This window comes from Pezoporus flaviventris, unplaced genomic scaffold (assembly GCF_033815535.1).
Source record: "Pezoporus flaviventris isolate CSIRO_AGI_PZ_B2104156 unplaced genomic scaffold, CSIRO_AGI_Pfla_v1 ptg000035l, whole genome shotgun sequence".
NCBI lineage: Eukaryota > Metazoa > Chordata > Aves > Psittaciformes > Psittacidae > Pezoporus > Pezoporus flaviventris.
In genome coordinates, this window is record NW_026892583.1 from 14,368,668 (window position 1) to 14,396,068 (window position 27,401).

A 27,401-nucleotide genomic window follows, 5' to 3' on the forward strand; every position below is an offset into this window, starting at 1 on the left:
CTTACATTTGGTTTACAACGCATTGGGGGCTAAGCAACTTTTCAGTGTCTCTTTGAAACATAAATTAAAAACAACCATCTCTTTTTCTATACAGTGCAATGTATTTGTTTTACAATGGATCATTTCCATCTCCACAGTAGCAGCTGCCACCCAAGCCATCATCTCTGTGCACTCGTAAGCAGCTCCATTTCCAGTTCTAATTGGGACCAGAGATACTTATTGGGTGAGTTCCAGCATGATCTATCATGCCAGAGACAGCTACTATGCAAACCAAAGCAATCCGGCTTCCAAAACCCCTTTTAGACAAACACTGACTTTGCACATAGATTCTTGCATTTTTGTTTCTTGGTTCTGGCTTTTTGGAACATAAAAAGTGTCAGAGGAAACTACATATTACGAGTCCATGAACTGCTGTTTAAGATTGATAAATCCAAGGATATTAACTAAATAACCACTACCTCTTTAAAATTGTATAGGTGGTCTAAAAAAGCCACCTAATTCACAGCAAACAGAACCACTGCTGAGTGAATGCAGCCACTAAGCTCATTAAGAGGATGTGGCAGGATGTGTCTGAAAGTGCAGTGCAGTGGCTCAGCAAGCAATTAAATCCCATGACAGTTTAAAATGAGAATCTATCAGTGTCACAAGAGTGTGAAGCCTCAGCATCTCTGCTGTTCCCACCCCCAGCGTTTTATTTATGATAGTGCATTGGGAACATGGGAAGTCAAAAAGATTATAATGAAATATGCCATATAAAAACCAGATTAAGCCTGCTCTTCTTTTGGGAAATATGCAGAGAGAGAAGCTGTCTGTTAGCTGTCGAGTTTGCAAAAGATACCATCTTTTGGGATGGTGCTCTCTGCCAGCAGACAGAGTGCCCCAGGGGAAATGGTGGTGAAAAACCCAGACAAGCAGCATCCATCCATCCATCATACGCTCATCTCCACATCTCCAAGGCACAAATACAGCATTAGAGTGCAAAGGGTGGGGGCAGGGGGAATGGAATCCCTTAAGAAAGAAAGACAAGACAATGCCTTACGTGAATAGCTGGATTTTGTAGCTATGCTGTGTGTGTGCAACTAGACTCTCCTTAGCTTGTTTGCTCACTTGCCTGTTACATTCATGACCAATACAGTGATTTGTTAGCATACTCAGAATTGATGCATTCACAGCAGTGACCAGAACCAGGTATACTAAAGGCAGGGCTCTGTAAGCTTGTTTTCATAAGCATGCCTCTGCCAGCACAGGGCAGCATGGATCTTCACTGCTCCTGCAGATCTGGATCTCCAAAACCTTACTTTCATTGCACCATCTCCTGCTATCCCAGGAGCAAATGCTCATGTTATTAGTGTTATGTTTTAATCCTGATGTTCCCCAGTCCCTGTTAACCCAGCCTGCTCTCCCAACACTACTTCAATTCAGCACCCATCTGTAGCAAATTTGCCAGTGCCAGTTCTACACTTAACAATCCTCTCCAACCCTGGTCCATAGGACCTCTGGCCAGCCCAGCCCTGGGCCTCCCCTGAGATTAGACTGTTGATAACACAGACTCTCACAATGAGTCCATAAAGCCAAACAAATGCCCCTAGAGACTAGTAAACATCCAACTCACTTTATTTTTAATCCAAGCCAGACACAATAAAGCCATGGCTATCCTGGAGATTGTAAGGCTACACCAGTAACTGCTTTCCACTGCCAATTCCACCCTCAAACCTCATCTATAGTATTGTATTCTCAAGATAACAGGGCCATGATGAGAACAAGAATCCAGTCAAAGAGAATGATAAACTGGTTTTAGAAGCAAGACAAGAGAGTAAACAAAAGAGCATTTGCTTCCTCAGAAACAAACCATTTTATGTGGAAAGAATAGTTGACAGGACGATCTGCCATTAAGTGAAAACTCCTCTGCAGGATGGAGCCTTGGTGCCCTGTAAAGCTCAAAAATGAATCTCAGTAGACACTTGTTCCAAGTTTTAGGTGCCACTGAGGTTTGCTCTAGGGAGCACTGGGAGACTGGAACATCCCCATTCCTCAATAACACCTCTTCCTGCAAAGCTGCTACTCTCATGGTGAGGCTGAGGGGGGATCAGGAGGAGAAGGTGAAGAGATGGAAGAAGACAGAGGAAGCTATGACATGGAGGGATTGTACTCTTTCACTCTTCAGCCTGGACGTCAGCTGCAGAAAAATCAGAACACAAGTTTCAGTTTTAAGACCAGGATCCAATGGAAAGTTGCTATCATCCCCTAGATAAAATATGTCCCAGAGGCTACAACACAACAGGAGGGAGAAGTAAGGCTGCAGAAAAGAGCAGAGGCCCTCAAACATAAGGTTAAACATTGTTTAGTTTGACCCACCATCAAAACGTGGACTTTATAAGCAGCTGTATTTCTTTGGCAGACTAGAATGCCTCTATAAAATCTCTCAGTAAAAAAAATACCATCCTGTCAGTTGTCTCTTGGAAGTTCTTTACAGATTTATTTCTCAGCGTAGATATAAATCATTGTCACATATAATATACCGTACCTGCTTCTCAAAGACTGCCAAATTACAATATCAGGCTAAATGCTGGATTGGGTAACTGCCCTCAGGGCTCAAATCATAAAGAAATATCGCCATCAATAACATTATTCTAGCACTCATTTGTGTTCTGGTCACTCTTGCATTAGAGTTCTAGATGGACTCACACTGTACCAGGACTTTCGCAGCATCAGGCAACACCATAGGCAATATCAAGGGACAGAGGCTAGGTAACTGCTATGATTTAGAGAAAATTCCTGAGTACAAACTCTATTCCTTTGGGCTTTGCCCTACCCTAACAGGGCTTCTGGCCTGTTTGGAGTAATAGAATAACTTGGCCTACCTATCTGCAAGTGGCCACATAGATACACTCACAGAGATAGATGGGCCGGCCTTTTGATCCACCAGAACAACCAGAATGTGATCGTTGTCCAGTAGCCACACAGCTACCAGCAAACACCAGGCACCCTCACACTGCGCACTCTGCAAATGGTAACAGGGAGTGGGGGCCTCCACTGCAATCAACTGTACTATTTCCATATGTGACAACACTGAATAAAACCAGTCATGCTGGAGGTAAACTCATACATAAACCATGCATAAAACCAGCCATGCTGTAACCTTACTGCAAATTCTGTGAGATGTTGAATAGCTTCTCGTCTTTCTTATCGAGGACAGTGGAGGGGATACCTTTAGTAACAGATAAATCTCTGTAATGCAGTTATCTCTCAACTGCAGTGCACAAGCATCCCAATTAATTCAGTCTGGGCCTAGCAGAGCCGGCACTAAGCCAGAGCTGATAAACCTGCCAAAGCCAATCTGAGTCCTGCAGTGATTCCTGGGGAGCCTGCTCTGCGCCTTCTCATGCTCTGGCTCTGGCTTGCTCCACATATCCATGTGATGCGGCAACTCCACTAATGAGGCCCTTCTAAAACCTGAAGTGCTGGGGTGCAGGCAGAGACACCCTGTCAGCTCTGAAGGCATCAGCAAGGATGCACCAGAGCTTATTAGCACCAACTAGCCAGATTACAGGTCTCCCAGTCCTGATCCTGCATCTGTCTGCAAAGCTCCCACTTGCAGGAAGACAGTGCTCTGCAAGCCAGGCAGGCTTGGGAAGCAGGATAGCCACATTCGTATGGTGCCCTGTCTGAAGAAGTCAGCCACACCAAGAAGAGCTGGTTCAACAGCCTTGGCCCAGTAAATACCAAACCTGCATAAACCACTGAAGAACAGAAAGACCACAGCAAAGTGACAATGATTTTAGGATGGGATAGGGAACAATCAGGCTAGATGCTGCTCTTGGCATCGCTGCTGCCTCCCTATGTGATCTTGGGCCAAACTCAACAACGGTACCCGCTGCTTTTTCATCATCTGTCAAATGGAGATAGTCTTCATCCACCCTCTGGGGTTTGGTAGGGCTTGTTTAATATTCACAGGCATTTACGCACTCAAATAAAATGCACCAAAAATGCAAGGTGTTCTTACAGGCTCTCGCAAAGCCAGGTTTAAACACATTTTTCTTACAGCCATGAACAACACTGAAAAACAAGACTATTTCCACAGATAACAGATTTCAGTGGCCAATTCACAAATTTCAAGGAATGAGGATAATGTTTACTCATACGGCAAGATGCATCTGACAGATGAAGCTATATAATTGAAAAATGTTATTATAAGAAGGAAGATTTGTAAGAGAAAAATGGCACGACATGCTAGTAGGTATCCTTTCAGAAATGGGAAAGAACAAAGCAAATCATCTACTGAGTTGCTCAGATCTCCTGCCACAAAAAGGCAAGAAACTCCAAGAGGCCTATAAAGTGTTTAGACAAAAAAGGTGAACTCCAGAATTAATAACAGAATGGTAAACAGGAAGATTAATGGCACCAGAGAAAATGCAGATGGTGAAGCCCAGCCTGCAGGCTCAGCAAGACACTGAATAGGGAGGGGGGGGAAAGGCAAGGTGTAAACAGGGTGACCTTCAAAGCCACGGGAATGCCTGCCAACAGGACAGCCAGAGGGCATCCTGAGACACAGATGTGCCATCTGGGGTAGGCTGTCTCATGACAACATGAACAAGATTTGTCTTCTTCAGAATTTGCAGGGAGGCAAAATGGGTTGCAACAGGAAATATGACCATTCACGCAGAAGAGGCACAACTAAATGTGAGGCTCAAAAAGTGTGCGGCCTATTTTTTAAGGAAAATATGAAAGAATTCCCTGAACATCCCCACTAAGGAAAATATGAAAAAATCCCCTGAACATCCTCGCATTCCCTGAACATTCCCTGAACATCCCCATCTTGTGCCCACTTGTAAAGCCTGCTCATGCAACGTGTGGGGGAAGAGAAAACAAATGTTTTCTTGGAGGGTTTATGCTTTAGGTTTATGGTAAAAAGAAGAAAAAAAAAAACTCAGCACAAACTGCAAAGCAGCTCTTTTAACTGATGATGGTGTAAATTTTCCCTATCTTGGCATAAGTCTATTCACTTCAGATGGCACATTTGGACTGAAAGCAGGTGAAGATTCCTCAGACATCTCTATGTCCAATATCTGCCTTTACAGAGTTACCTTGCTCCATCTCAGTGCTTAGTTGGATCTTGAATATCCACAAAAGTGCCCAGGAGGTCATAGAATAGTTAGGGTTGGAAAGGACCTGAAGTTCAGTTCTTTGCCTAGAGTAAAACATGGGGGAGAGAAATCTCCTACAAAAGTCCTGCAGGGGAGCCTGGCTCTTTCAGACTTGATGCTTAGATCACTGAGGAAAATTAAGAAGTAAATGCAGTCACACATTTTTTTAAACACATCAGCCAAGCACCACAGTGGGGCAGTGCTAAGGGAACAATGCTATCTTCAAATAACCCTTCTACAAAATAAGCCAAACATGTTCTGCTGTAATGTCCAGAAGCAAGAATTTTAGGGGAAAACAGAATAAGCAGCCACATTGCTGCTCATTATAAAAAATAGCAGACCTCAGCTGTGGGAGCCCAACACGTAGTAAACTTACATACCTCTCTTCCTTCCAGCCTGTCTCAAAGTACATAAAGTCTGAGTATTTCAGGTAAAAGCTGGCCAATCTGAATTCAGTGCTTGAATCAGTTAATTCCATGCTAAGTGTACAAACAGACGTATCCAAATAGTTTTTATTCTGATGGGCTGCAAATCAACCGCAATGAAGATACTGACCACCCACTTTCACAGTGGGAACCACAGGTGCTGGATGAGTTCAAGCACCTTGTGCAAAGCCTGTGCAGCCCCACCACTGCTGCATCAAGCAGGCTTGGCTCAAGTGAGCTTGCAATTGCTGACAGGAGCTGCTATCATGGCTCTGGACATCAGTACATATCTTTCTCCAGGAAACCCCATCATGTAGCTCTGTTGATGGTTTCCTGAATAGAAGAGGAATGGAGAGATGATGTACACACCTGAAAACACTAAAGTGGTATTGAGGAAGGAATCAGGATGAACAAGAGAGAAAAACAGCAAGATGGAGGAAAGCTACTATATTCCTTCTCCTTGCCTACTGCAACTAAACCATGGCAGGCTTGTTCTGAAAACTGCCACAGAAAAGTCTGAAAAATGAAAGCTCTGGACCTTGAATTATGCCTTTGCAGTATCTCTCTCCTTTCTCCTCTCTGTTATCAGAGGAAAGCTGTAAGCTGATCTTGAAAATATATATTCTGGGCCCTTTCCACACCTTACAAAACACAGTGAAAATAGATGATAATGGGTAAGAGGGAGAGATAGCCATGCAAGGGGAAAACAAAGTGAAATAGAGAACAGTTGCTCTTCTCTCCTTTCCCCCTGCTCAGCTTTCATTTCCCTTTGTTCATCTAATGTTGAGCCAAACTAAGCCAAAGGAGCTGCCGTGCTGGGCTACAAGATTGATGGCTGCAGGCAGACTCCACAGAGAAGAGACGGATGACTGGTCATTTCCCGCGATGCACTGAGAAACATCCATCCTTGCAGCCATGCTGAGCCCATTTGTGCTCCTCTTGAAAAGAGAGATAAACACAGGCAGCCGGAGGCACCTGAGTGTCCTTCTCCCGCAGAAGGACACAGTTATAGTCCTCTGGCTTCCTTGAGAAGGTTGCTCTGTCCATCCCTGAACATCTGGCTGTGGGATTTGCTAACTCTCTCCCTCCCCCAGCAATCATCCATCTATTAGAGCACAGTGCATGTTGGAAGAAAACGGTGAAGAGAATGGTGTGACAACCTCATCAATCTACAGCTACACGCTTGGCTATTTAGTTTTCTTTACACTATTCCTTAATGCAGGGCAGGGGGGGAGCATTGCTACTGGTATGAAAGAGTGAATTGTGAAAATGGCAACGTGAATTGGAGTAAGTCCTTATGACTATTAAAATGTTGTGCATGTACTAAAGCAGTAGGGAACTAATTAAGATTCAGGATTGAAAGGCAAAACAAAAAAGTTGGATGCACTCTGGTTCCATCTGTACAACTTGCTGAGAGTTCAGATATACTTGGGGCATCATCTTTAGCAGAGTGAGGTTAATTTTTTTTATTTTGACCATCCAGATAGGTAGTAACAAAAAGCTCCCTGGAAGAATATACTGCAAGTATATTTATAGTGCAAATCCTGGTATAGCAGCTTCAGAAGCACAAAGCACTTAATCCTGACTCCTTTGTATTTAGCTAATAGTGTCTTTGTTTGCTGATACTGTCCTGGTGGATAGCATTGCTCACAGATAGATACAACCTCTGTGTTTCCAGTTCTGCTGTACTGCTACCTCACATAGGCAATGAGCATTACATGGCAGATGTATCCATAGCATCATTTACAAATATAACGTCACTCCAGAAATTCCTACGGCTATGAAGCTCACTTTGTCAGAGTAGCACAGATCTGTAACCGTGTCATTCACAGACATTGCACCAAGGAAATCATGAGAAGATAGAAGCATTCACTATCTCTCAAAAACACGAAGAAGTGAGTCACTTATTTGAAGTGTTTAAACGTAGTTTTAGCATTCTGTCTGAGCCAGCTTTATTCTCATCATGCAATGCTGTTTATTTTAAGCCAACAACAAAGGGATTTTCACTACAGCTCTGTAGGACATGCACAGGATATTAATCATGACCATATGTGTCCCTAAGACATCAACCCCATACTTCCCGAGGGCAATCACATGCATTCAGAAATGCATCATTTCCATCAAGAGGAGTAAAGTTTTCACCCTTTCTCCTACATCAAGAACGATAGCTTTAGCTGATGAAAATCACTGCTCCCTGTAGTCTTTAACAGAACTGTAACTTCCTACAACACCTAAGGTCCTGACCCTAAATTACCTTGTTTGTTTAGGGGGAACCATGCTCAAAGTGCATCCTAAGTGAGATCTCTGGTCTGAAAGACATTGCACAGAAAAGCCATATCCGTCTACACCATTCTTAATTCCTCTCCAAATGTACATTGCATAAACCCTCCTTCCCCCATGGAGTTCCTTATTGGGAATGGATGCCATGGCAAACACCAATGGTGTCAGAGTCCTCAAGCGTAAAATACCTGTAATAAACTATTGGGCAATCAAATGGAAAATGTAGGGAATATTGAAATTACTTGTAACTTAGTAAAAACATACTTAGTATCTCTCAGGTACAAGATGATTATGAGGTTGCAAAATGTTTACTCCAGAGAATGGAATGACAGACTGAAGGCTTACACCAAGGGAGGTAGTGGGGTGTGGGATGGGAAGCCATCACACTCACTATTGTATTCTCAACAGATCTCTAAAGCTTGTCTTGTAAGATTTCAAACTGGACTTTATATTAACACTTACTGCTCATTCGTTTATATTACACACCAGAAAAAATACCACCTGCTATAAATTTTATATTTTGTACTATAAAGTAATTTCATTCTCTATGTGTCAGGAAAACAATAAAACTGAATCAAAGATTTTTTTAAATAATATTTTGAATGTAATGATATTCCATTATACCTTTGCTATTTTTTGTTAACATTTTCTTCTACAAAATAGAATAGTGCACAAGTGCTACTTTACAGTTGACCTAGTAGCCCAGTGCCTTTATTGGGCTCTGCCTTGCAGGATGCCAAGTACCAAACCTGCAAGTCTAGTCCAACCTGGTACTTTACATGTGGATTTAATTTTAAGCATGTGGCAAGTGCCATTAATTCCAAAAAGATCACTTATGTTCTTAAAGTCCAAGCTCAGGTGCTTCCCTTGTCTGGGGTTAGACAGCTTGGCATCTTATAAGACTAAACCCAGAGGACTTGATCCTATAAACCTTTTTTCATGTGATTACTGGATAGCTCCCATAATTACCCACAAGGACATATAAAATAGACACAGTGAATTAGATAGAAGATACCCATGTTGTAGGATCTTGTGTCCAGTACTTGCACCTAAACTATTCTGTTCTTCACAAAAATCCTTTTTCAAGTGCCACTTATTCTTTTCCAGGCATTGGTATCAGCTGTACTAAGAACAGTGGCAAGGAGGTTTGCCAGCAAAGCTGTTCAGGTTCAGCTCTAGCTGCAAGACTCCTACAGGGCAGATGGCTTTCCAGCCACCCCTCCCCTGTGCTGGAGAGCTGATGATTTGAGCCTGAGGGAAACAAATCTGCCGGGTTCCAGCACCTCCTCAGGTGCTATACCCTGGCGCTTCCCCAGGGATTCCCACACCCCTTCCTTCTGAGAAGCCTCTAGGGATCTGCTTGAAACACTCTTCCAAAGCCACTTTTTATCTAAGAAGAGAATCTCATCCTCAGCCTAACCACACTCCCCTCTTTTTAAGTTTAAATCTGTTTATTTCAGAAATAAATAATCCTTATAGTTACTAAAAAACATCAATGTTAACTTCATAGTAAGGGGATAAATCCCACAGCATTTTCCCTCTACAGGAGGTATAATATGTCTCCTAGAGACACAGCATCCATGATCAGGCCTTGGCAGCCCAAGAGGCACATGCTGTAAAACCTCTTTCCAAAGATGCACGCTAGCAGCCAGATGTAGGTCAAACACACGGTAGCCAAGAAAAGCAAACAACCAAAACAATGGGCTGGATAACACAGAAAGGGTGGCAGCACTACAAGTAAGGTCCCTCTCAAGCAGCCTAGGTATTTCAAGCCAATGACGTTTCAGCTGCCTGAGCCATCCAAGCTTTCCACACACTGAGCCCTGAGATGACCTGCAGTCACACTGCAGAGGCTCTGAAGAGCACAACCCATTCCTTCAGCTTTAATGGCCTACTGTAGTGACCAAAACAGCCTAGCCCCAAAGTCATCATAACTCTACTTTCACAAATCACTTGGGAAAATCACTACTAAGTGGCTGTGCTGTTTCTGAAATAACAACAGCCTTGTGTCTGCAGGTTGCTGCACATGCAGCCTACATTCCCACTCTCAGAGATGAGACCCAGAGAACTCAGAGATTTAAGTTTCCAAAATTGCCTTATCTTGTTCAGTTGCTACTTCTGCCTTAGCCTGATGACCAGAGCCAGAGGGGTCTGGATTCAATGGGCTTTTGATAAAAGCCCAGAGAGGTTCCAAAGCCCAATGGCTTCTTCACACAGCTTTCTGGCAGCGTGGCAAACTGGCTCAGCCAAACCAGAACCAGGAGTAATCTCAGGTGATTCATAGGAGCAATCTTAGCTGGCTAACACACTTCTCTTGGTAAAACTGTGCATATAAAATACTTGTAGTGACCTGTTCCAGATCCCACAAATGAAAGAGAAACTATTTACACGAATTTAAGCCTGTAAATTCTCGCAGCATGACTGTAGAGCCAAGCAGCAGCAACAATGTTTTTGTTTTCTTGACTGGACTATTTATAGAACAGTATTTGCTTTTCTAGAAATGAGTGTCTTTTATTTCCATACCTGCAAAATCATGAAATCCCATTTGGGGAAAAACATGTATTCACTCACACTCACTGAGCTGAATTAGTCTGAGAATTTGCAGCTTATCATGTAACAATACCCAGGAAGAACAGTGCGTGATCTGAAGAAGTAATCACAGGCCTGTGACATGTAGAAGGCCAGCTTATCGGTGGCCAAACTGAAGCAAGAAGAGTTACACTGTGCAAACCTTGAGATATCTTTCTAACATTTACCCTGCACAGCCAGCCTCGCAAAAACTGACTCAACAATTTGTCTACGGTGAGTCTCTCTATTTGTATTTAAGGGTGTGTAACAAATTGCTCTTTTCATCACCATCCCTGTACACATAAGCCCAGGTTTTGCACCAGAGCTGGTACACTTTCATACCAGTTTTGCAAGGCTTTATGCTGATGGTTAAAACATTTAATACTGGCACTTAAAAGGCTTGGCAAGTGGCATGCTTTATTCATACATTCCTTTTTATTTAAAGTTTTCCCGTACCCCTCCCAAACTCTCTAAAAGGATTTATTAACTATCTGTTAGGCACTTCTCTGAAATAGACCAATGAGGTCAATGTTTTAGCACCTCCATGTTATACTCCAAGAAGCTGAGAGAAAAGATATCCCAGTGTCCCTGGTGCTGTGTATTCCTGTATGGGATGCAGGTGATGCATGCATGTGATAGTGGGGCAGGACATTAAAGGCAGAGGTTGGCACCTCTACTGCAGACTGGCAATGGGACAAAGATATTTCACTGCAGGACTTCGACATCATGATTCAGTGTCAGTGAATACATGCAGAGACAGGCTCTCTGGTATTCTTAGTGCTACGTAAGAAAAGGAAAGCAGACTTAATCTGGCCAAAGATTTGGTCCAGCGAAGGTCCCCACTGTAGGAAGAATTTAAAGGTGGTCGAGGAGATGGCATGGAGTCTGGTTAAATGTGTGTAAAAAGAAGCTGCTTTGCAAGGAGGTCACACACTTATGAGTTCTCTCTCAGTGACAGAAAGTCACTTTTTCTAACCCGAGACATAGCTAGATGTATAAGGGCCATAGAGCAGCAGCTCCTGCCTGTCGTGCCACATTCTGCTGCGAAGGCAAGATTAGTGGGGAATTGGAGCCTACTGTTTTAATTCAGTAGCACTGATGGACTCATCTGTAAGCTGCAGGCTTAGCTGATGAATAAACACCTACCTAAATCTAGGCCAATATTTAGGTACTTTGCTGGATAAGACACCCAGAAGAGAAGGCCTAGGAGAAATCAGTATTATGTTTGGTTTAAATAAAAGCTAGAGTTGGTAAAAATTAATTTCCCCCCCATCTGCATGAGAGGTTCCAAATTTACTAACGATCGGAAAAAGACAGTTGGGGTGCTTAGGAATTCCTGCAGCCATTATGAATGTTTCCTTTTTCTCATACATTGAAATTTCTTATCTAGATCTAAAAAAAAACCAAACAAACAAGAAACCAAACCAAAACCACCACCCAGCATTGTGGCTCCCGGTCTTGGATTCACAATATAAAGCTTCATGTTATTTCAAAGTGCTACAAAAATGTGACACACACAGGTACATGATAGACCAATGTCAGGATTCAGCACGGACATCCTGCAGATGTGCACTGGAACACATCAAATGATGATCAAATCACCAAACAAGGAGTGAAAATTATCCACTCTCCCTGTCACAAAAAGCTAAGGATTTCTTTTGTTTTCTTCTATGTGAGGTGCCAAATATAAAGCTTCTTGGGAATGGGTGAAAATAAGATCTGCTCTAGCTCAACCGGAAAGTACAGGATACATGTGGAATTGCTCAGTAAGATTCTTTGACGTGGGTCACTCAGATTCTTCAATCATGAAGCTCATCGTTGTCCACACTGATGTTATTTGATGTCTGACCGAACACTTGACCCGAACGCACTGCAGGATTGCTGCTCTGGCACCACCTACCAAAACCAAGGCCAGTCTCTAACACATAATAACTCTAAAGGAGGCCATTCCTGCCTCAGCAGGAATAGGAAGGAGGTGTGTTAACGAGCTCGCTCCGTCCCATCCCTGCTTTCACTGCTCCACTCCCGAAGGAGCTCGTGACTGACCCCGCGGAGGTGACCCGGGGGCGGGCCTTGCCCCTGCCGAGAGCGCTCGCCGTCCGCTGCGCCCTCTGCTGGCCCGCAGCTCCCCGGCTGCCCATCGTCGGTCCCACAGCAGCCAAACGCTGGATAGGGAGTGGGAAAACCGGGGAAAACGAGGATAAAGGGAAAACAAAATCCTAAAATCAGTGATATTTTAAAATAGGGAAGAATACGTTGTTAAAGAATGAGGAGAGTTATGTTAAAAGCCAAAGTACTTCAGAATGCAGGAGTACTTGAATAAAAAGCAGATTTAAAACTAATAATCATAGAATCATAGAATAGTTAGGGTTGGAAAGGACCTTAAGATCATCTAGTTCCAACCCCCCTGCCATGGGCAGGGACACCTCCCACTAAACCATGTCACCTAAGGCTCTGTCCAGCCTGGCCTTGAACACTGCCAGGGATGGAGCATCCACAACTTCCCTTACTATAATAATAATAATAATAATAATAATAATAATTTCAATATTTTGGAGGGCAGACAGCAAAAGTCACAGAAGATGATAACAGGCTGTTAAAATCCATCTTACATGAGGAATCTAGACCAAGTCACCAAAGGATAAAAGTTGCTTCTCTCTGTCATCATATTATCTCCACCCCAAATTTAGGTTTCATGGCAGCAAGTGTTTATAAAAGCCATGAACAATTAAAAAATAACCTCTACACAAAAGTATCTTTGGTAAATTCACATGTGCAGACACCTGTCAGAAGTCTGAACAATCAGTACATTGATATTATTAGCCCCCTTCAGGAATAGCATATCCAACTCATCTGTATTTTACAAATGTGTTCTATTTGGCAGCACTATTATTCTGCCAGATTTGATCCTAACACAGTCTTAATAGATTTAAAGAGGAGGTACAGGCAAGTTTTATAATATAACAGGAACCTAACCTTTAATCACAGAGAAGTTTCCCCATATATTAAATAGAAGCAAAACTTTTTGTTAGGATGCACCACTCCTGACAGTGTTCATAGCGAAACAACACTGCTGCCTTGTAGCACTGAACAAGAACCAACGTGTGTAAATTGCTGAAATGAAAAGTGAAAGTAGTCAATAATAATTGGCCTATCTGAGAAAAATGATACAAGGAAATTCTCATTAGTGTTTTGAATTCTTTTTTAGGCTCTAATATCATTGATAGTGGACATAGCAAACAAGGAAAGAAAAAAGAATAGGGAATTCAGGAGAGCTGAGCTTTTTCTGTGTTCTTGGGTTTGATTTCCAGCTCTGACACAAACCTAAAGTTAAATCTTCAAAGAAGTAGTTTATCGGATTTGTTGCTCATTTCTCCATTTTGGAATCGAAGTCCTTCCTTTACTATATTTTGTATATTTGGCTAAAATCTACTTTAGTAAGTGACTATAGCAGACTGTAAGAAGCCTTTACGACAACTCTCAGGATGATGATCTAACATGCTGCTTGAGTCTCTGAAACTATCACATATGTGACAGTAATGCAAATTCTGTCCTTTGCTTTTTTATTTCATCTTAACTTTGTCCTGGTGAAGTGCTCCATCTTAAAGAGCATGGGCCTCCACAGACATGCTGAACATCTCCCGTAAGAGTTGAGGGCACTCATCGCTTCCCAGGAGAAACAAAGTGTCTTGTACAAACAGACACAGGCTTTACAGGGTAAATTGAGATGGTTGACAGAGATAATAGCTAATCTGTAAGCATTCCATTCATTCATTCACAAGCACACTCACATAGGTATATCCCACATGTCAGATTAAAAAGAGATCGGGTATTGCTTAAGTGGCATCTAAAAATCTGTTATCAGTACTCGCCTCAAACTACTCTACCATGGCTCATAATAGCAAATGAAAAATACTTTTGTTTACTGTCACTTCTTCAACAGCTGGTAATGAAAAAAAGCCATCTCTGTAGCTCAACTGAACACTAGACTGCCCAGAGATAAGTAATAGGACAGACACTAGCACAGGACACCAGCTCATTCTCACCATGGTAGAAACTCTACTCCATACCCTCCAAGTGGGTGGGAAAGCTGCCCGTTGTGAGACCTCACTGTTGGCTTTCAGTCCAAAACCAAAGGATGGCAGTGAATTGAGACAAAAGCTTCCCAGTCACTTTCTTTACACTTACATACGACGCGAAATAAAAGCTCTGTTGTGCATGTATGTACACATCCATATTTAGCCATCATGTAAAACTGAAGTAGGATACTACCAATTTAAATTCCACAGGAGTTTTTGGCCATACACACCCTATCTGTTGTCATCCACATAGCTGCAAAGCTTGGGTAATACCTGATTGTCAGCAGGGTTTACTGTAGGTAATACCACTTCCACAATATTGGTATGTAACCCAACACAGAATTGTGATAGCACCCAGCACCACAAAACCACTGAGCATATAGGACAAAGACCAATTAAGATTTCAAGGGTCCTTGAGGGTAATTGGTGATCTCTTCCATTTCTAACCCTCATCTTTCTTGCCATTCTGATATTAACGAGGGCCAGAACTCTATTATTTGCCTTCACAGCATTTGCAGTTCAAGGTGGTGGGAGGAGAGCTGGAAATTGGAAAGTGCCTTTTTTGCAGAGAATCAGATTTGCTAATACCTGGTTGAACAGAAATCTAGTATCATGAGTATTATGAGAGTATTAACATCAAATAACTTTAGCACTCTACCTAGAAAATCACAATATTTGCAGCATGTCAATATTGCCATGACTGGGGATTTGTTTCAAATATATGCCACTGCTCAAAGGAATCTTGACTGCTACACTATAATGACTAATATAACAGATCATATCCATTACAACAATGAAAACTTGGCTGCATTAGAGCCATAACACTTGGTTCTGATGATATGAATATACCACTGAAAGATGAAGACCATGTGAAAGTAAATGTCAGGAATCCTAAAGGTCTGGTAATAATATTGAGTGTATTGTCACTGAAGCAGTTATCATAAGTAAGTTTTGGCAATACTTTATTTCTACTTCCTATCTATTGGATAGGCTACTGAGTGGAATGGATCATGCTTAGAAATAGCATTAACATGAACATTGCTAGATATTTGATCAAATAACTCTACTAAGGCAACCCACACATGTAACTCTGAGTACAGTGGCAGAGGAAAACAGACATCTAAAGGCTGCATCAGTAACACCTATTCCAGTGTTCTGATCTTTACAACTGTGGCTGTAACTATTCTTAAAACCAAACACTTCCACTTAAAACCAAATAAAAGCAACTGACCAGGACAATAAAAACACCATGCTCTGTTAAGAAGCATGTAGCAACTGACCCCAAGAAAAACATTATAGTGCACTTGCATTTTAGAAAAAATCAGGAGACCATTAGAGCCTGATCATTTTCTTCATCAGGTTTTGGTATTACCAAATACGAAACTCTCACTCACTAAGCTGTCTCATGTACTACCTAAACCTGTAAGGTACCAAGACTACAAAAGCTGTAAATATAAATACTATATAATTAATAAGTGATTTATTATACCCTTGAACTGCTAGCAAGATAACGGTTTGCTTCTAGTTTCTACCAGCTGATGACTAGCTATGACTTATCAAAACAAAAAACCTAGGTCTACGTATCTCCTGAAGTATGCAGAAGTCTTGACATTCTGGATACAGCTTGCTACTACAATAAGCCTCCTTCAAAAGCCCAGATGCAGTCCAAGCAAGTGTTCACTGCTCTAGTGCTGATCCCACTGACCGCTGGATTGGCAACTTTTGGAACTAAGATCCCATTCTGTGTTTGTTACAGCAGCAGTCTTATGAGAAGTACTAAACAATAAATATAAAAGATAATAGAAGTGAGGTTTAGCCCTAGTTTGATGTAGAATTGCACTGCTTGTGTATGTTATATAGTATGTAACCAATTCAACAGACTCCTACATAAAATCGAGCGCAAGCCCTCTCTGGTTGCAGAGAGCAGCTCTAGGCCATGACTAGGATATCCAAGCCATAGGAAGAGTGAAACTATAGAACATTTAGATTAGACTTCTTCCAAATTTATTTTAAATGTCCTACAATTCTCATCTCTGTGCTTTTTAGGGGATCTTAAATTGTGAAATCTTTGCCCCACAGTCATCTAACATTTGACTGAGGAAGAGAGAGGCTAGCACAAGGTAGCTTCCTAAGTTCACCATTAGGTTTTCCCACAATGTCCCCCTCTGAACCAAACAGTATTTCTGTTGTCCATGTTGAAAATCATTTAAACTATCTTATTCGCAAATTGTCAAAAGATATCTTTAAATAGAGATCCAACGCTTCCCATAAGTTTTACACTTTCAAATCAGAGAAGGGAAAAACCACATTTTTGGCTAGTGAGTCTATTCTGGATATGCACAAATGGAATGAAATTATTTTGTGGTGTACCTGATAAGGAAAGTTAATCGCTAGATAGAAATTGGTTGGAAAACAGATTTAAATGGCAGAGCAATAGAACTTGCCTTATTCGGCTGCCACCGGCAATGCAACAGAAGTAGTACTCCTGAGATGCAGAAGAAATGTTTATAGCAGGGAAAACAACACAGACACAGACCTGCTGAGGTCTCTTTATCTGATAACTTTGTGGTAATTGCCTTTCGTGCCCCGTGGCATGTAGGATGCGCTAATTTGGCATTCAGTGAATACAGCAAAGAAGCATAATGCAAACAAAGAAGAGTCAAACTCTACACTACCACTTTACTAAATTGCCAAGACACAGCGGCATTTACATTATCACAAAGTCCAAGATAGACATTTCTATGGTACAATATCATCCTCTTCCTAGAGTCCAGTCCCATTTCCATCAGTGTACCTGACTGATTTCACCATTTCTTTCTGAGGGGCTCTGCTGAGCAGTTACGGGCATTTCTTCCTCTTGTCCATTTCCCTGATGACATCTTCTATATTGAAGATAGAAAGCCTTCAAAAACTGTTTCTGCCAAAATCAAGATGAATTTTGCCTGTGATTTTACTGGGTTTAGAACTTGCCTTCCTTTCTTTTCACCAACTACTGCATAGAAGCAAAGCCATCAGTATCGCTGAGCATTGCTCCATTCCCAGACACCTTCTTCTGTCAGACAGACAGGTTTTTTAAATATTCTTAATTTGTATTTTGGGGTATTTTTTATCCCATCCTTTCCATACTGGCAGTGTCTCATCTCTTAAAATCCACATGCAGCTGTGAGTATGTGTGTTCTCTCTTTCTTGTAATAGCTGACCCCAATGACAGCAAGCCTTTATTACTAACTGCAGGGAAGAATGCACAACACTATGCTCTGACACAGCTGTACCTCCTTCACATCTGCATTACAGTCACTCATTCAGGATTCAGACTCATCACTTCACATAGTTTAATTTTAGGAGAAGAGTACCAAGAACTATAAGAATTAAAGAAGAATGGACTAAGGTACACATACAGCCATACACGCATATACAAATGTGGCATATGCTCAGTAATTTTTATTATTTTCTGTTTATAATCTGGTCACACCCCTGGTCCCCAGCCCCATTATGAAAAATCTTACCAGAGTGTTCCACACACACAGCAGCCTTTTTCACAGAGATGAGGCAGCAGATGCCAGACTGAGATTTTGTATTAATAACGCACTGAGGAAATAATTAGAAATACATTGATCCTTTACATCCTTATGAATTTGCTAATAAAGGCCAGGATTCACCCCTGCGGAAGGTAAATTCAGCTCCCAATGCATTCAATACAAGTTGCACACATTTCTGTAAGGGATAAGTTGCATGCAGAGAGTTTAGTGTATATTGTTACACCAAATCAAGTAAGACGCAACAGATGTACAGAGAAATGGTTGGAGAGGGGCAAAAAGATACAGTCCAAGGTCTAAATGCCAAGTTTGCACGTATACCAGCTGCTCTGCAGCACAGGAGAGAGAGAGGGAGAGAGGCAAACAAATACTTACCAGGTTTAATTTCCAGCAGCTTCAGCCTGGAATCCTCAGGGGGATGCAAACGCCTCTTTTTGCGCCAGCAACGTGCTGGGTACGTGTACAGCTGACCTGGGGCCAGGCCTGAAGGTAAAAGGCAAAAGATAAATATAATCACATCTCAGTTTGCAAACCACAAGCACTGTCTCCAGCATCTTTGTTTTTGCCCTTCCAGCATATTGTTTGTTGGAGGGTTCAATCTTGCACATCATGAGGCAGAACTACACACTCAAGGCATCCAGTGCTCCTGAGGCTCCTCAGCACCTCTTGGGATCAGGCCTACAGAGAATCTAGGTCTCACTTAGACACTTCACTCAGCTCACTGAAACCAGAGCCGCACATAAATAATTTGTGATTTCTTGAAGGTAAATAGAATTTCAGACTCTCCTGGGTTACAGGGGTGATGCTTCCTCCACTGGCAGAGAAAGCCCCTTGGGAGGGAAGAGATGAAGTTCTGACATGCAAATCATAAGGCCCTGATGCACAGAGCAGCTCTGGAAATTTTTGTCTTCCAAGTGGGAACAGATCAATATCCATGAGGTCCTTCTATTTGGACTCTGTATTTTTGCTTGAATTCTGGATTTCTGCTTGAAGACAGATACCTCGTTCTAGTTATTACCTCCTCATGCCAACATCCTGGATGTGGGAGGAGATACAGCAGTAATGTTTATATTACTGCATGCTCCATTGAATCACATTTGGCATCACTGGCTTCTGAGCTGCCCTGGTTCTCCTGACAGACACCCCTTAGCCAACATTCAAGCTATGCTTTGCTCTCTTGTATTCAGAACACAGCAGGGCTTCGTGAATGCTACTAGGGACACAGATGCACACTGCCAAGTGCTTCAAAGTGTCCTCAACTGCCCCAGATACTCATGACACAGAGAAATACCCAGCAAGACACAGAAAAGTTGGAAGAATTTAATTCTCTCCCTGCTCCGCCTACCCTTTCCATCCACCAATTCTGCTTTGGCTCTTCTGTCCTTCTGCTGTTGCTTTGTCTTGAAGGGGCTACAGAGTGTGACTGCAATTTCAGACTCATTGCTGGTAGAAAACGGTAAGATCGCATAAGAAAGGACAGGATTGGTGTTACCTATCAAGACTGCACCAACAATGAACAGCTGGGTGCCAGTGAAGTAGAACAGCTCAAGGGCAGCATGATGGCTGAAGTGTTCTCTCATTCTTCTGAAACAGTCAGGAGAGTGGACCAGATTGAGAACAAAACTGATCCACCAAACCAAATGAGGATAATGAAAACAATATCCTGTTACGTGGGGAAAAGACACAACAAAATTATTCACCTCAAGAGAATGGGCCAATCAAATTCTGCAAGTGAAGCCTAAGCTCCTGGTTTGAAATATTTCAACTGTTGGAAATACTAGTTCAGACCCCAGCACTTCGCACCTACCTCTAAGGCTGTGGTGCATAAACTAAGCATCTACAGGACACTGCCTGTTATGGCCAAATGATGGAGTATTCGAAGAGATCCTGGCTGTTCCAGGACACACAATGCTACCAAATGGTGGGGTTTCACACACTTCTTTCATTGCTGCACAGCTTACTGGGCATTATGCCCACCCTAAGAAAGATAGATTTCAGAGCAGGGCACTTAGGACTGGTTTGGGAAATAAAAATTGTGAATAACTAGCACTTCTGCAGTGTTTAGACACACTTCTTCATGGCACTTTGCAAACATTAACCACTGCAAACAATTGCTATTATGATGAGGTGGATTGTGCCTGGCTCTGATGTGAGTCGTTAGAGAGGTGGAGGCAAGAAGCCTCACCCTTTCCCAGCAGGTCCTCTGCAAGAACTTGCTCACAACATTGAAATGGCAGTTGCTAGACCAAAGAATAGGACAGAGAACCAGCTCTCCATTGCAGAAGCCTCCACAGAGAAGTCATCTGAATGAAATAAGCACCACAGCATTGAGCACTAGTCCCAGACAGGGAGGAACAAGGATCTATGCGGTTTTTGGGGAGTATCTGTTCATGTTCAATTACTGAGTGCGCATACATGAAAGAGCAGTTTGGATTCAGGCAGGGCAGTGAAAGTCAACCACAAATACTGAAAGCCCAACAAGAAACAAAGCAAGTAGCCTTGAAAAAGCAGAGGTGGGAAAGCCTCTTCCCTAGAGGACCTACAACCTACTCCAGGTGGCAGACAGATCACTAAGAGATGGACGATCCAACATCCATTTCTGCAACCCTTGAGGCAAGATCTCAGTTTCTATTCACAATACCCTTGCTCATTAATACACAGCCATTCAGTGAACTTAAAAACATATCTAACTTTTGCTTGATCCAAACCTATAAAATGCTACCTTCGGTTTTCCACCTTGACCTCCACTGTGCTGGCTCACATGATGTGTGGATCTGTGATTCTTTACACAAAGGAGGATCAAGGAGGAAAAGGTCAGTTCTGAATACTTTGAATCTAGCCCATACACAGTTGATCTTGCAGTGCATATGGAAATGATGCATATACAGGTCTTACTGTCTTCAGTACTGGTTCAGATGTCTCTCCTTCTGGTGCCTTATAGGGCAACCAAAGAAGGCTCCAGCCATTTGCGTATTGATGGAATAGCAGAACCTGCAGTGAGCTATGTTGTTTATCTCATTAGTGTAGGAGAGTCATAACTCAAAGCTGGTGTGAAAGGCTGGGGGAGGAGGGGAAAAGGAGGGAGTTATGTGCAGTATTGTGTGAAATTAACCCTGAACTCTTTATCATGAAATGCAGTTTTCTGACTCCTTTAACAAAGAGGACAGCAAGAACCCAGGTTAATATGCTGATATCCTGACTCTTCTCTCTGTTTTTCAAGCCTAAATGAAAAGAGGTCCTGGAGTTTTACCATTTGTCTTTGTACAGTTTTTCAGATTAGGGATAGTAAATGGCATTGAACACAATACACAAGACAGATACATACAGGGTGGTTGGCAGAGACTTTCCAGAGCCCTTCAGTATGGACATAAATGCCTTTGTACAGCCTGAAAACAGGCATGCTAAAGCTGTAGAGGGATGCTTTGACCCACCATAATATTGCAAGAAATAGATGATGCAAAGACACCCAAGGGAGCACTAAATGGGCTAATAAAAAACAAGAAAGAGGAAAGTGTACATGGGGGAGGAGGGCTGCTTCATTTCGCACTGATTATTCTAATTCTAAATAACAAAGGCACAGATCTGGTAGCCAGTGCAGATGTGGGAGGCATGTTTCACACTGACTCTCTGTGAAGAATGTTCCATCGTCTCCACTGCAGACCTGCAGGAGAAATGCCAGTGATCCCCTTTGGCAGGGTAAACTGATAGCTCACTATCAGAAGTGAGGAATGAAAGATTTGCACAGTGAATTTTCTCAAGGTAGTTCAGACAGCTTGTGGCTGAGAAAGGCAAAGTGTTAAGACCTCTTGGTTCCTGATGTGATGCCATAATGTTGTTATGATGATTTCTTCTGTAAGTGTGGAGACACCAGTGAGACCCATACGAGTCTACCTGTGTCTATCTTTTAGCAGATGCTCTTGCCAAAACATTACTTTGTGGATACAGTGGATGTACACCTACTTATGACTGTGCTCAAAAGGGTAAAAATAGCAGCCCCTTACTCAACAAGATGCTAAAAGAACAGAAATTCTTTGGGTAAATAGATTAGCAAATAAAAAATAAAAAAAAGGGAAAAAAGGAAAGCTAGTTTTTATGCCAAGGCATAATCTCTTAGGAATGGGGAATATTCGGCTGAAATAAAAACCCAGCTGTGGTCATGAAGCAACCTACAAATGAAGGGTTAGCCCAGAACCTCAGACAACTCCCAGCTTGTAAACCACATTCAGCAGTCCCAGATTACCCCAGCAGATTTGGCAGCTGAGACATGTTTCGGGTATTTTTAACACTGGTAAAACACCTGTTGCCTCCTGCACCAGAACTGGCTGTGTTTTACCATAGAAAAAGCTTTCTGATAATACTGCAAGGCAATACTAAACCTACTTTGGATATTTCAGCAATTGAAGCAGTGCAAGGATTGTTCTCTCAGTATATCCTAGGAAAGGGAGAGGGAAAGCTTCAGCTAAGCACTCTTCAGAAGCAGCAATTGCTTTGTTAGCCCCAGGAGGGGTGGGAAATATCCTATGTATTCCTGCCATTCCTGCAAACTGTCCAGTGGAAGAGGTAAGAGCAGGCTGTACCTTCCTGTAATTCCAGATCTGGAGTTTTGGGCGTTTTTTCAGTATGGTTTATAGGAACTGGCATGTGTACACGTGCATATGTGCAAGTCATGCTCCCAGTGCCCATGCACCCTACCACCCTCCCTGCCTGCATTCTCTGGTCTGCCCCTGAAAAAAAAACAACCAAAATAATAGAACCCCAGTTTGGTGTTGTCAAAAAAAACTGTTCCTTGAGCTAATGGTGTGTCAGACGCTGAGCCACACTCGGCAAAAATTTCTCCTGGGGCTCAGGAGGACTTCTGACTAACACCTACAGCCTTTGAACTGATGACTGTCCTTTGCCTTTCAAACACAGATTTCAGAAGAACTTACTCTAACATAGGAAAGACTGACCAAAGTCTAAAAAAATAACAGCGGTCTTTTCCCTTGGGCTTCACTGAGCTTTGGAATAGGCATTAGCCAAAGCTCTTTAAGGACATACATAAACCAGGAGTTATAGATATGTTTGTAACCACCAAAAAAACATTCATTCCAATAACTGAACTCTCCTCTATTTTACATCAGCCTTATATCCTTCCCTATATAATTCCTTATTTTCAGCATTCACCTGAGAAACTCCCACCTCCACCTCCCCACCCTGAAGACAATTCCAGTCTGACCTAGAGCAAAGCATTGTGTCTTCTGCTACAGACTGGGATCAATAGCATGAATAGAGTGACGATGCAGCCTTAGAAACTACCATGCCAGGCACTTCTTTGGGTAGAGGGAGAATAATCAGGATGAGCTCTCTGCAGTTACCAAAGGAAATCCCCTGCAGGCACAGAGGTTTAGGCAGCTTCTCTTCTGTGTGGCCTGCAGCAGGTTTGAGCTCCTATTAATTAAACCCCATGAGGGCTCGGTGGCCAGCCCTCCATACACACATGCATACACACACACAATGCTGCCGACCTGGTCCCCTGTGTCTCTTCTCCATCCAGATGTAGCAGTTGTTCTGAGCTACCCCCGTTTGTGAATCCAGGAAGGGAAGGCGGACGCTGCGCTCAGCACACAGCCGAGAGTTGTAGCTGCGACAGTGCTCGATTGCTTCTTTGTAGAACTGGTCCCCGAGTCTGCCAAAAGAGACAGGGCAGAGAGTAAGAGAGACTGCACCATCCCCTCAAACAAGATGAGGAAAAAGAGGACGTCAGGTTGGTTTATAAGTGCACAAGCAGAAAAAATTTCCCTGATGACATGCAAAGCTTGCTGACACGAGACACTGGAGGAGCAGATCATGCAGAACGTGCCAACAAAAGATCAGACACTCAGGAACTGGACACAGATCTTTTCAGCAGTGGCACAGCTACCAAATGAGCCAATGATGCAACCACACTGGCCCATGACCCTGGGTAAGGCAACACATACACCACAGGGAACTCATTCTATTATTTCTCTTCCCCCGTGGTTTGTCCAGCCAATGCAGCAAACCAGTCATTTCAACCCTATGTTAACAGCAACTCCTGCACTATATTTTGAGCAACCAGAAAGCCAGCCAAGCTTAGAACTTTACTCCAGCATTTCTGGTGTCAGAGAGCCCATAAAAGGAAAGGGCATAGTCCTCATACTGAGTGCTTCTGAGGTATGAAAACAACTAGGGCCATGTCTGCAGTGGTCAGACTAGACATTTGGTCATAACCCTTCCAGAATTTGCCACACTCAAGCCTGAGGCACCAGCAGCAGCAGGCTACAACACTGACCAGTAAGATCCAGCATGGCAAATGCTGCTTTCCTCTGAGGCCCAGTGGGACGGACAGTTCTAAAGACAATGTCACTTACTTCGTAAATAACTATTTGTTCAAAAATTCCATACAATCTTCATCTTCCCTTGAGAAAGGTTTAAAAACTCTGCTTGCTGGAGATTACCAAAATCCTCCCTCCAAATGTTTCTAAACAGGGAAAAGCATCAAAGTAAAGCTACCCTAAGGACACAAAGCAGCTGTCATGCTGGAGTATTGCAAAGTAGGTGGGCCACACTACTGAACCTCATTCTTGATCTGTTGTCAAGATGAAATTGAGTTGTGACATGAAATAGCTAGGAAAGGTACCCATTAGGGGTAAGTTCATTAGAAAAATAGGAGTAGAGTGATACATAGCATAACTTGCTCTGACTCTGATATTCATTAGTGTGCAAAAAGAGCATAGCATGCACTGCAAGGGAGCCAAAGGGATGCATGCACAGAGATAAAAGAGGCTCCCTTTCCTGGTTTATTAGTTGTTTTCCCCACTATCCTCTTCCACAGGCACAATTGGTGTTTTAAAAGTATACTCCCTTTGCACACCTCTGAACGTCAAATCACAGCAACTTGCTCTGTTTTACCCTCTGTGTCTTTTTTCTGACTCACACCTTCTAAGTCACTCCTTGGTTGCACCTTTTGACTTCCATGGAAGCCATCTTCTTTTCCCCTGGGCTGTACTAGCCCAATACCCTCTTGCTGAGAGGGGCCAACAGCAGAGGCTCAAGGAAGAGTGCAAGACCAGGGCAAATACAGAGGGAGGCACCTCTAGTTCCCCATTCTCATGTCTGATGATCAGAACTTAGCTTCCCCAAGTCTCAGGTTACCCAATGGTGGCAATATTACGTTTAATACTTCGGTGATTCTTTTGTCCTTGAATTTATCCAACCAGCTCTTCAAACCACTTAACTTTCTCATACCTAAAATGTTGCGGGGTGACGAGTTCCACAGCTGAAATGGTTCATGTGAAAAACCCACTTTCTTATGCTTATTTTAAGCCATATCTCAATTATGTATAATTACAAGTCCATAAGTCTCTCACAAAGCTTCCACCAGGTCATTTCTCTAATGAGCAGAGGGTATCCAGCACACTGAGCCCCCGGATGTGGAATGAATACCATGTCTGCATGCTAAAGCCCACCAGCTTCCTGCTGCCTTCTGCTATTCTGACTTCATCTGCTGCATTTCAAAGCATCCTCAAGGGAGAGAAGGGAGCAGGAATCACACTCAGGAGTCGGTATGTCCCTTGGCTACAGAGACTTTCTAAGGGTTGTTCAGTGGGTTTGTGCAGTAGCGAACGTCTGTGTGTATGTGGTGCCTCACAGACCTGTCCCCCTACTGCTGACCACCAGCTCCTGGGGAGCAGCCAGTGCAGGGATCTTTGCAGGGCAGGTGAAGGAGAGAGCTCTCTGGTCTAACATGCAGAGGGCAGAGCCATGGGCAAGCACAGTGGGATCCCTCTGGACACTGAATCCCCCACAGTGGCCTCAAACCCCTTTTTCCATAAAAAGGCAGGGGGGATGTAAGGGAAGAGCAGGAGAAAGGAAAAGATAAGCTGCCCTACTACAGAAAGAATGTGACTAGGAAGACATGAAAGCTTATTAAAAGCTGTAATTAAAGTTGTACACTTGTGTAATCAAAGTCAGTAACAAGGAGACTCCAGTTGATCAAAGATTAACAGCTCTTTCCAGAAACACTTGAGCTTCCACAGAGCTATGTCATATTCCCCCTGTAATAGGCCAGAGATGCTCACTAACTCCAAGGAGTTTACTGGAAGGATGAGCACTGGTGTGGGACAACAAAATGCCACCCCTGCAGAGGTGTTCTTTATGCTAAAACTCAATCCACTCATCAGAATGTAACTGCACCACAAAGCATCCATATTAACAAAACCAGTATGTCTCAGCAGCCCAGATACAGGATCTGGCTGGAGATGACCTCAGCTTCCACATTCTTCTAAGACTGAAAATAACTGTAAATCTTAGAATATTAAATATTTGGCTTTAAATGGCACACTCAAGTGGGTTGTAAAATTAAATTTCAGATTTGTACTAGAGAGAGAAAGGATTTTTTTTTTTAACCATAATGGGAGAGAAACTGCCCAGTTAACAGGTCACATTCAGTCTTGACACAGTCTTGTAATCTAGCTGTTTCATTACATTTATGTTAAAGATATTAAATATGCATCTTTTGCCTTAAAGAAAAATAGTTTAGGGAAAGCATTTAGTCATCTCCATACTTTAAGAAAGCTTGCCTTGGCTCCACTACAGCAAGCATGATCAAAACCCCCAGACCTATAGTATTCATTGGAAACGTATTCAGATACTGGGACATTGAGGATTTGCCCTGACTTTAATTATAAATGGAACTTTTAAAAGGTGACAAATAATCAAATACAGGAAAATAAAGGAACAATATTTCCTTATGACAGTCATATCTCAGTGGAAAACAGCTTCTCTCAAATTACTTCTGGGTAGCTGGTTGTTTTGTTTTACCATTAGACTTCACTGGAGTGACTCCCACTCATTCCAAATTTCAGTTAGGTTTTTTTCTTTAAGGAACTTTAAACTTCAAGATTTGTTTTCTTTATTTTCTGTGCTACATATCTAAACAGAGTATATTTGGCCTTACGCAGGAAAAGCAGAAAGTATTATTAGAATTGGGTTAAAAGAGGGAAAGTACAATCCAATTGTGCTCATCATTGTGAATTCCTGGAGGTGGGACAAATACCAGTGCCCTCCCAGGAGGCTTACAATGGAGCTGGAGAACAAGGACGGGAATAAGACTTGAGAGTACAAGAGCTCAAATCAAACTCAAACGGATCAACTGAGTTTGAGCAAGCAAGATACACAAAACAAAAAAGAAAAATAAACAGACAATATGAATAGTAAAAAAGTGTATGATATGTCAGAAAGATTAATTAGCTGATGTTACATGCTTCATAGTTTTCCCAAGCTGTGTTGCTATGGAACACTTACACTTCATCTCCTGAAAAAAATATCTAAAGGCTATGGGGAATTTCTGCATTATTTTTATGAAAAGTA

The 27,401-nt window shown here is 42.5% G+C and overlaps 1 protein-coding gene across 10 annotated transcripts in view; it reads right to left on the reverse strand.

The window, feature by feature from the left end:
• Positions 1-27,401, reverse strand: part of DPF3 (double PHD fingers 3) — a 189,320-nt gene that overhangs the window by 76,595 nt on the left and 85,324 nt on the right. For all 10 annotated transcript variants that reach the window (XR_009744965.1, XR_009744966.1, XR_009744964.1 and 7 more), the window contains exons 2-3: positions 23,537-23,697; positions 18,408-18,515 (exon numbers count right to left, since the gene is read on the reverse strand). Coding sequence is in view for 7 of the 10 variants with exons in the window: in XM_061462660.1 (XP_061318644.1) it covers positions 18,408-18,515; positions 23,537-23,697 (269 nt within the window). In the remaining 3 variants the exon portion in view is untranslated. The remainder of the gene's footprint in view (positions 1-18,407; positions 18,516-23,536; positions 23,698-27,401) is intronic.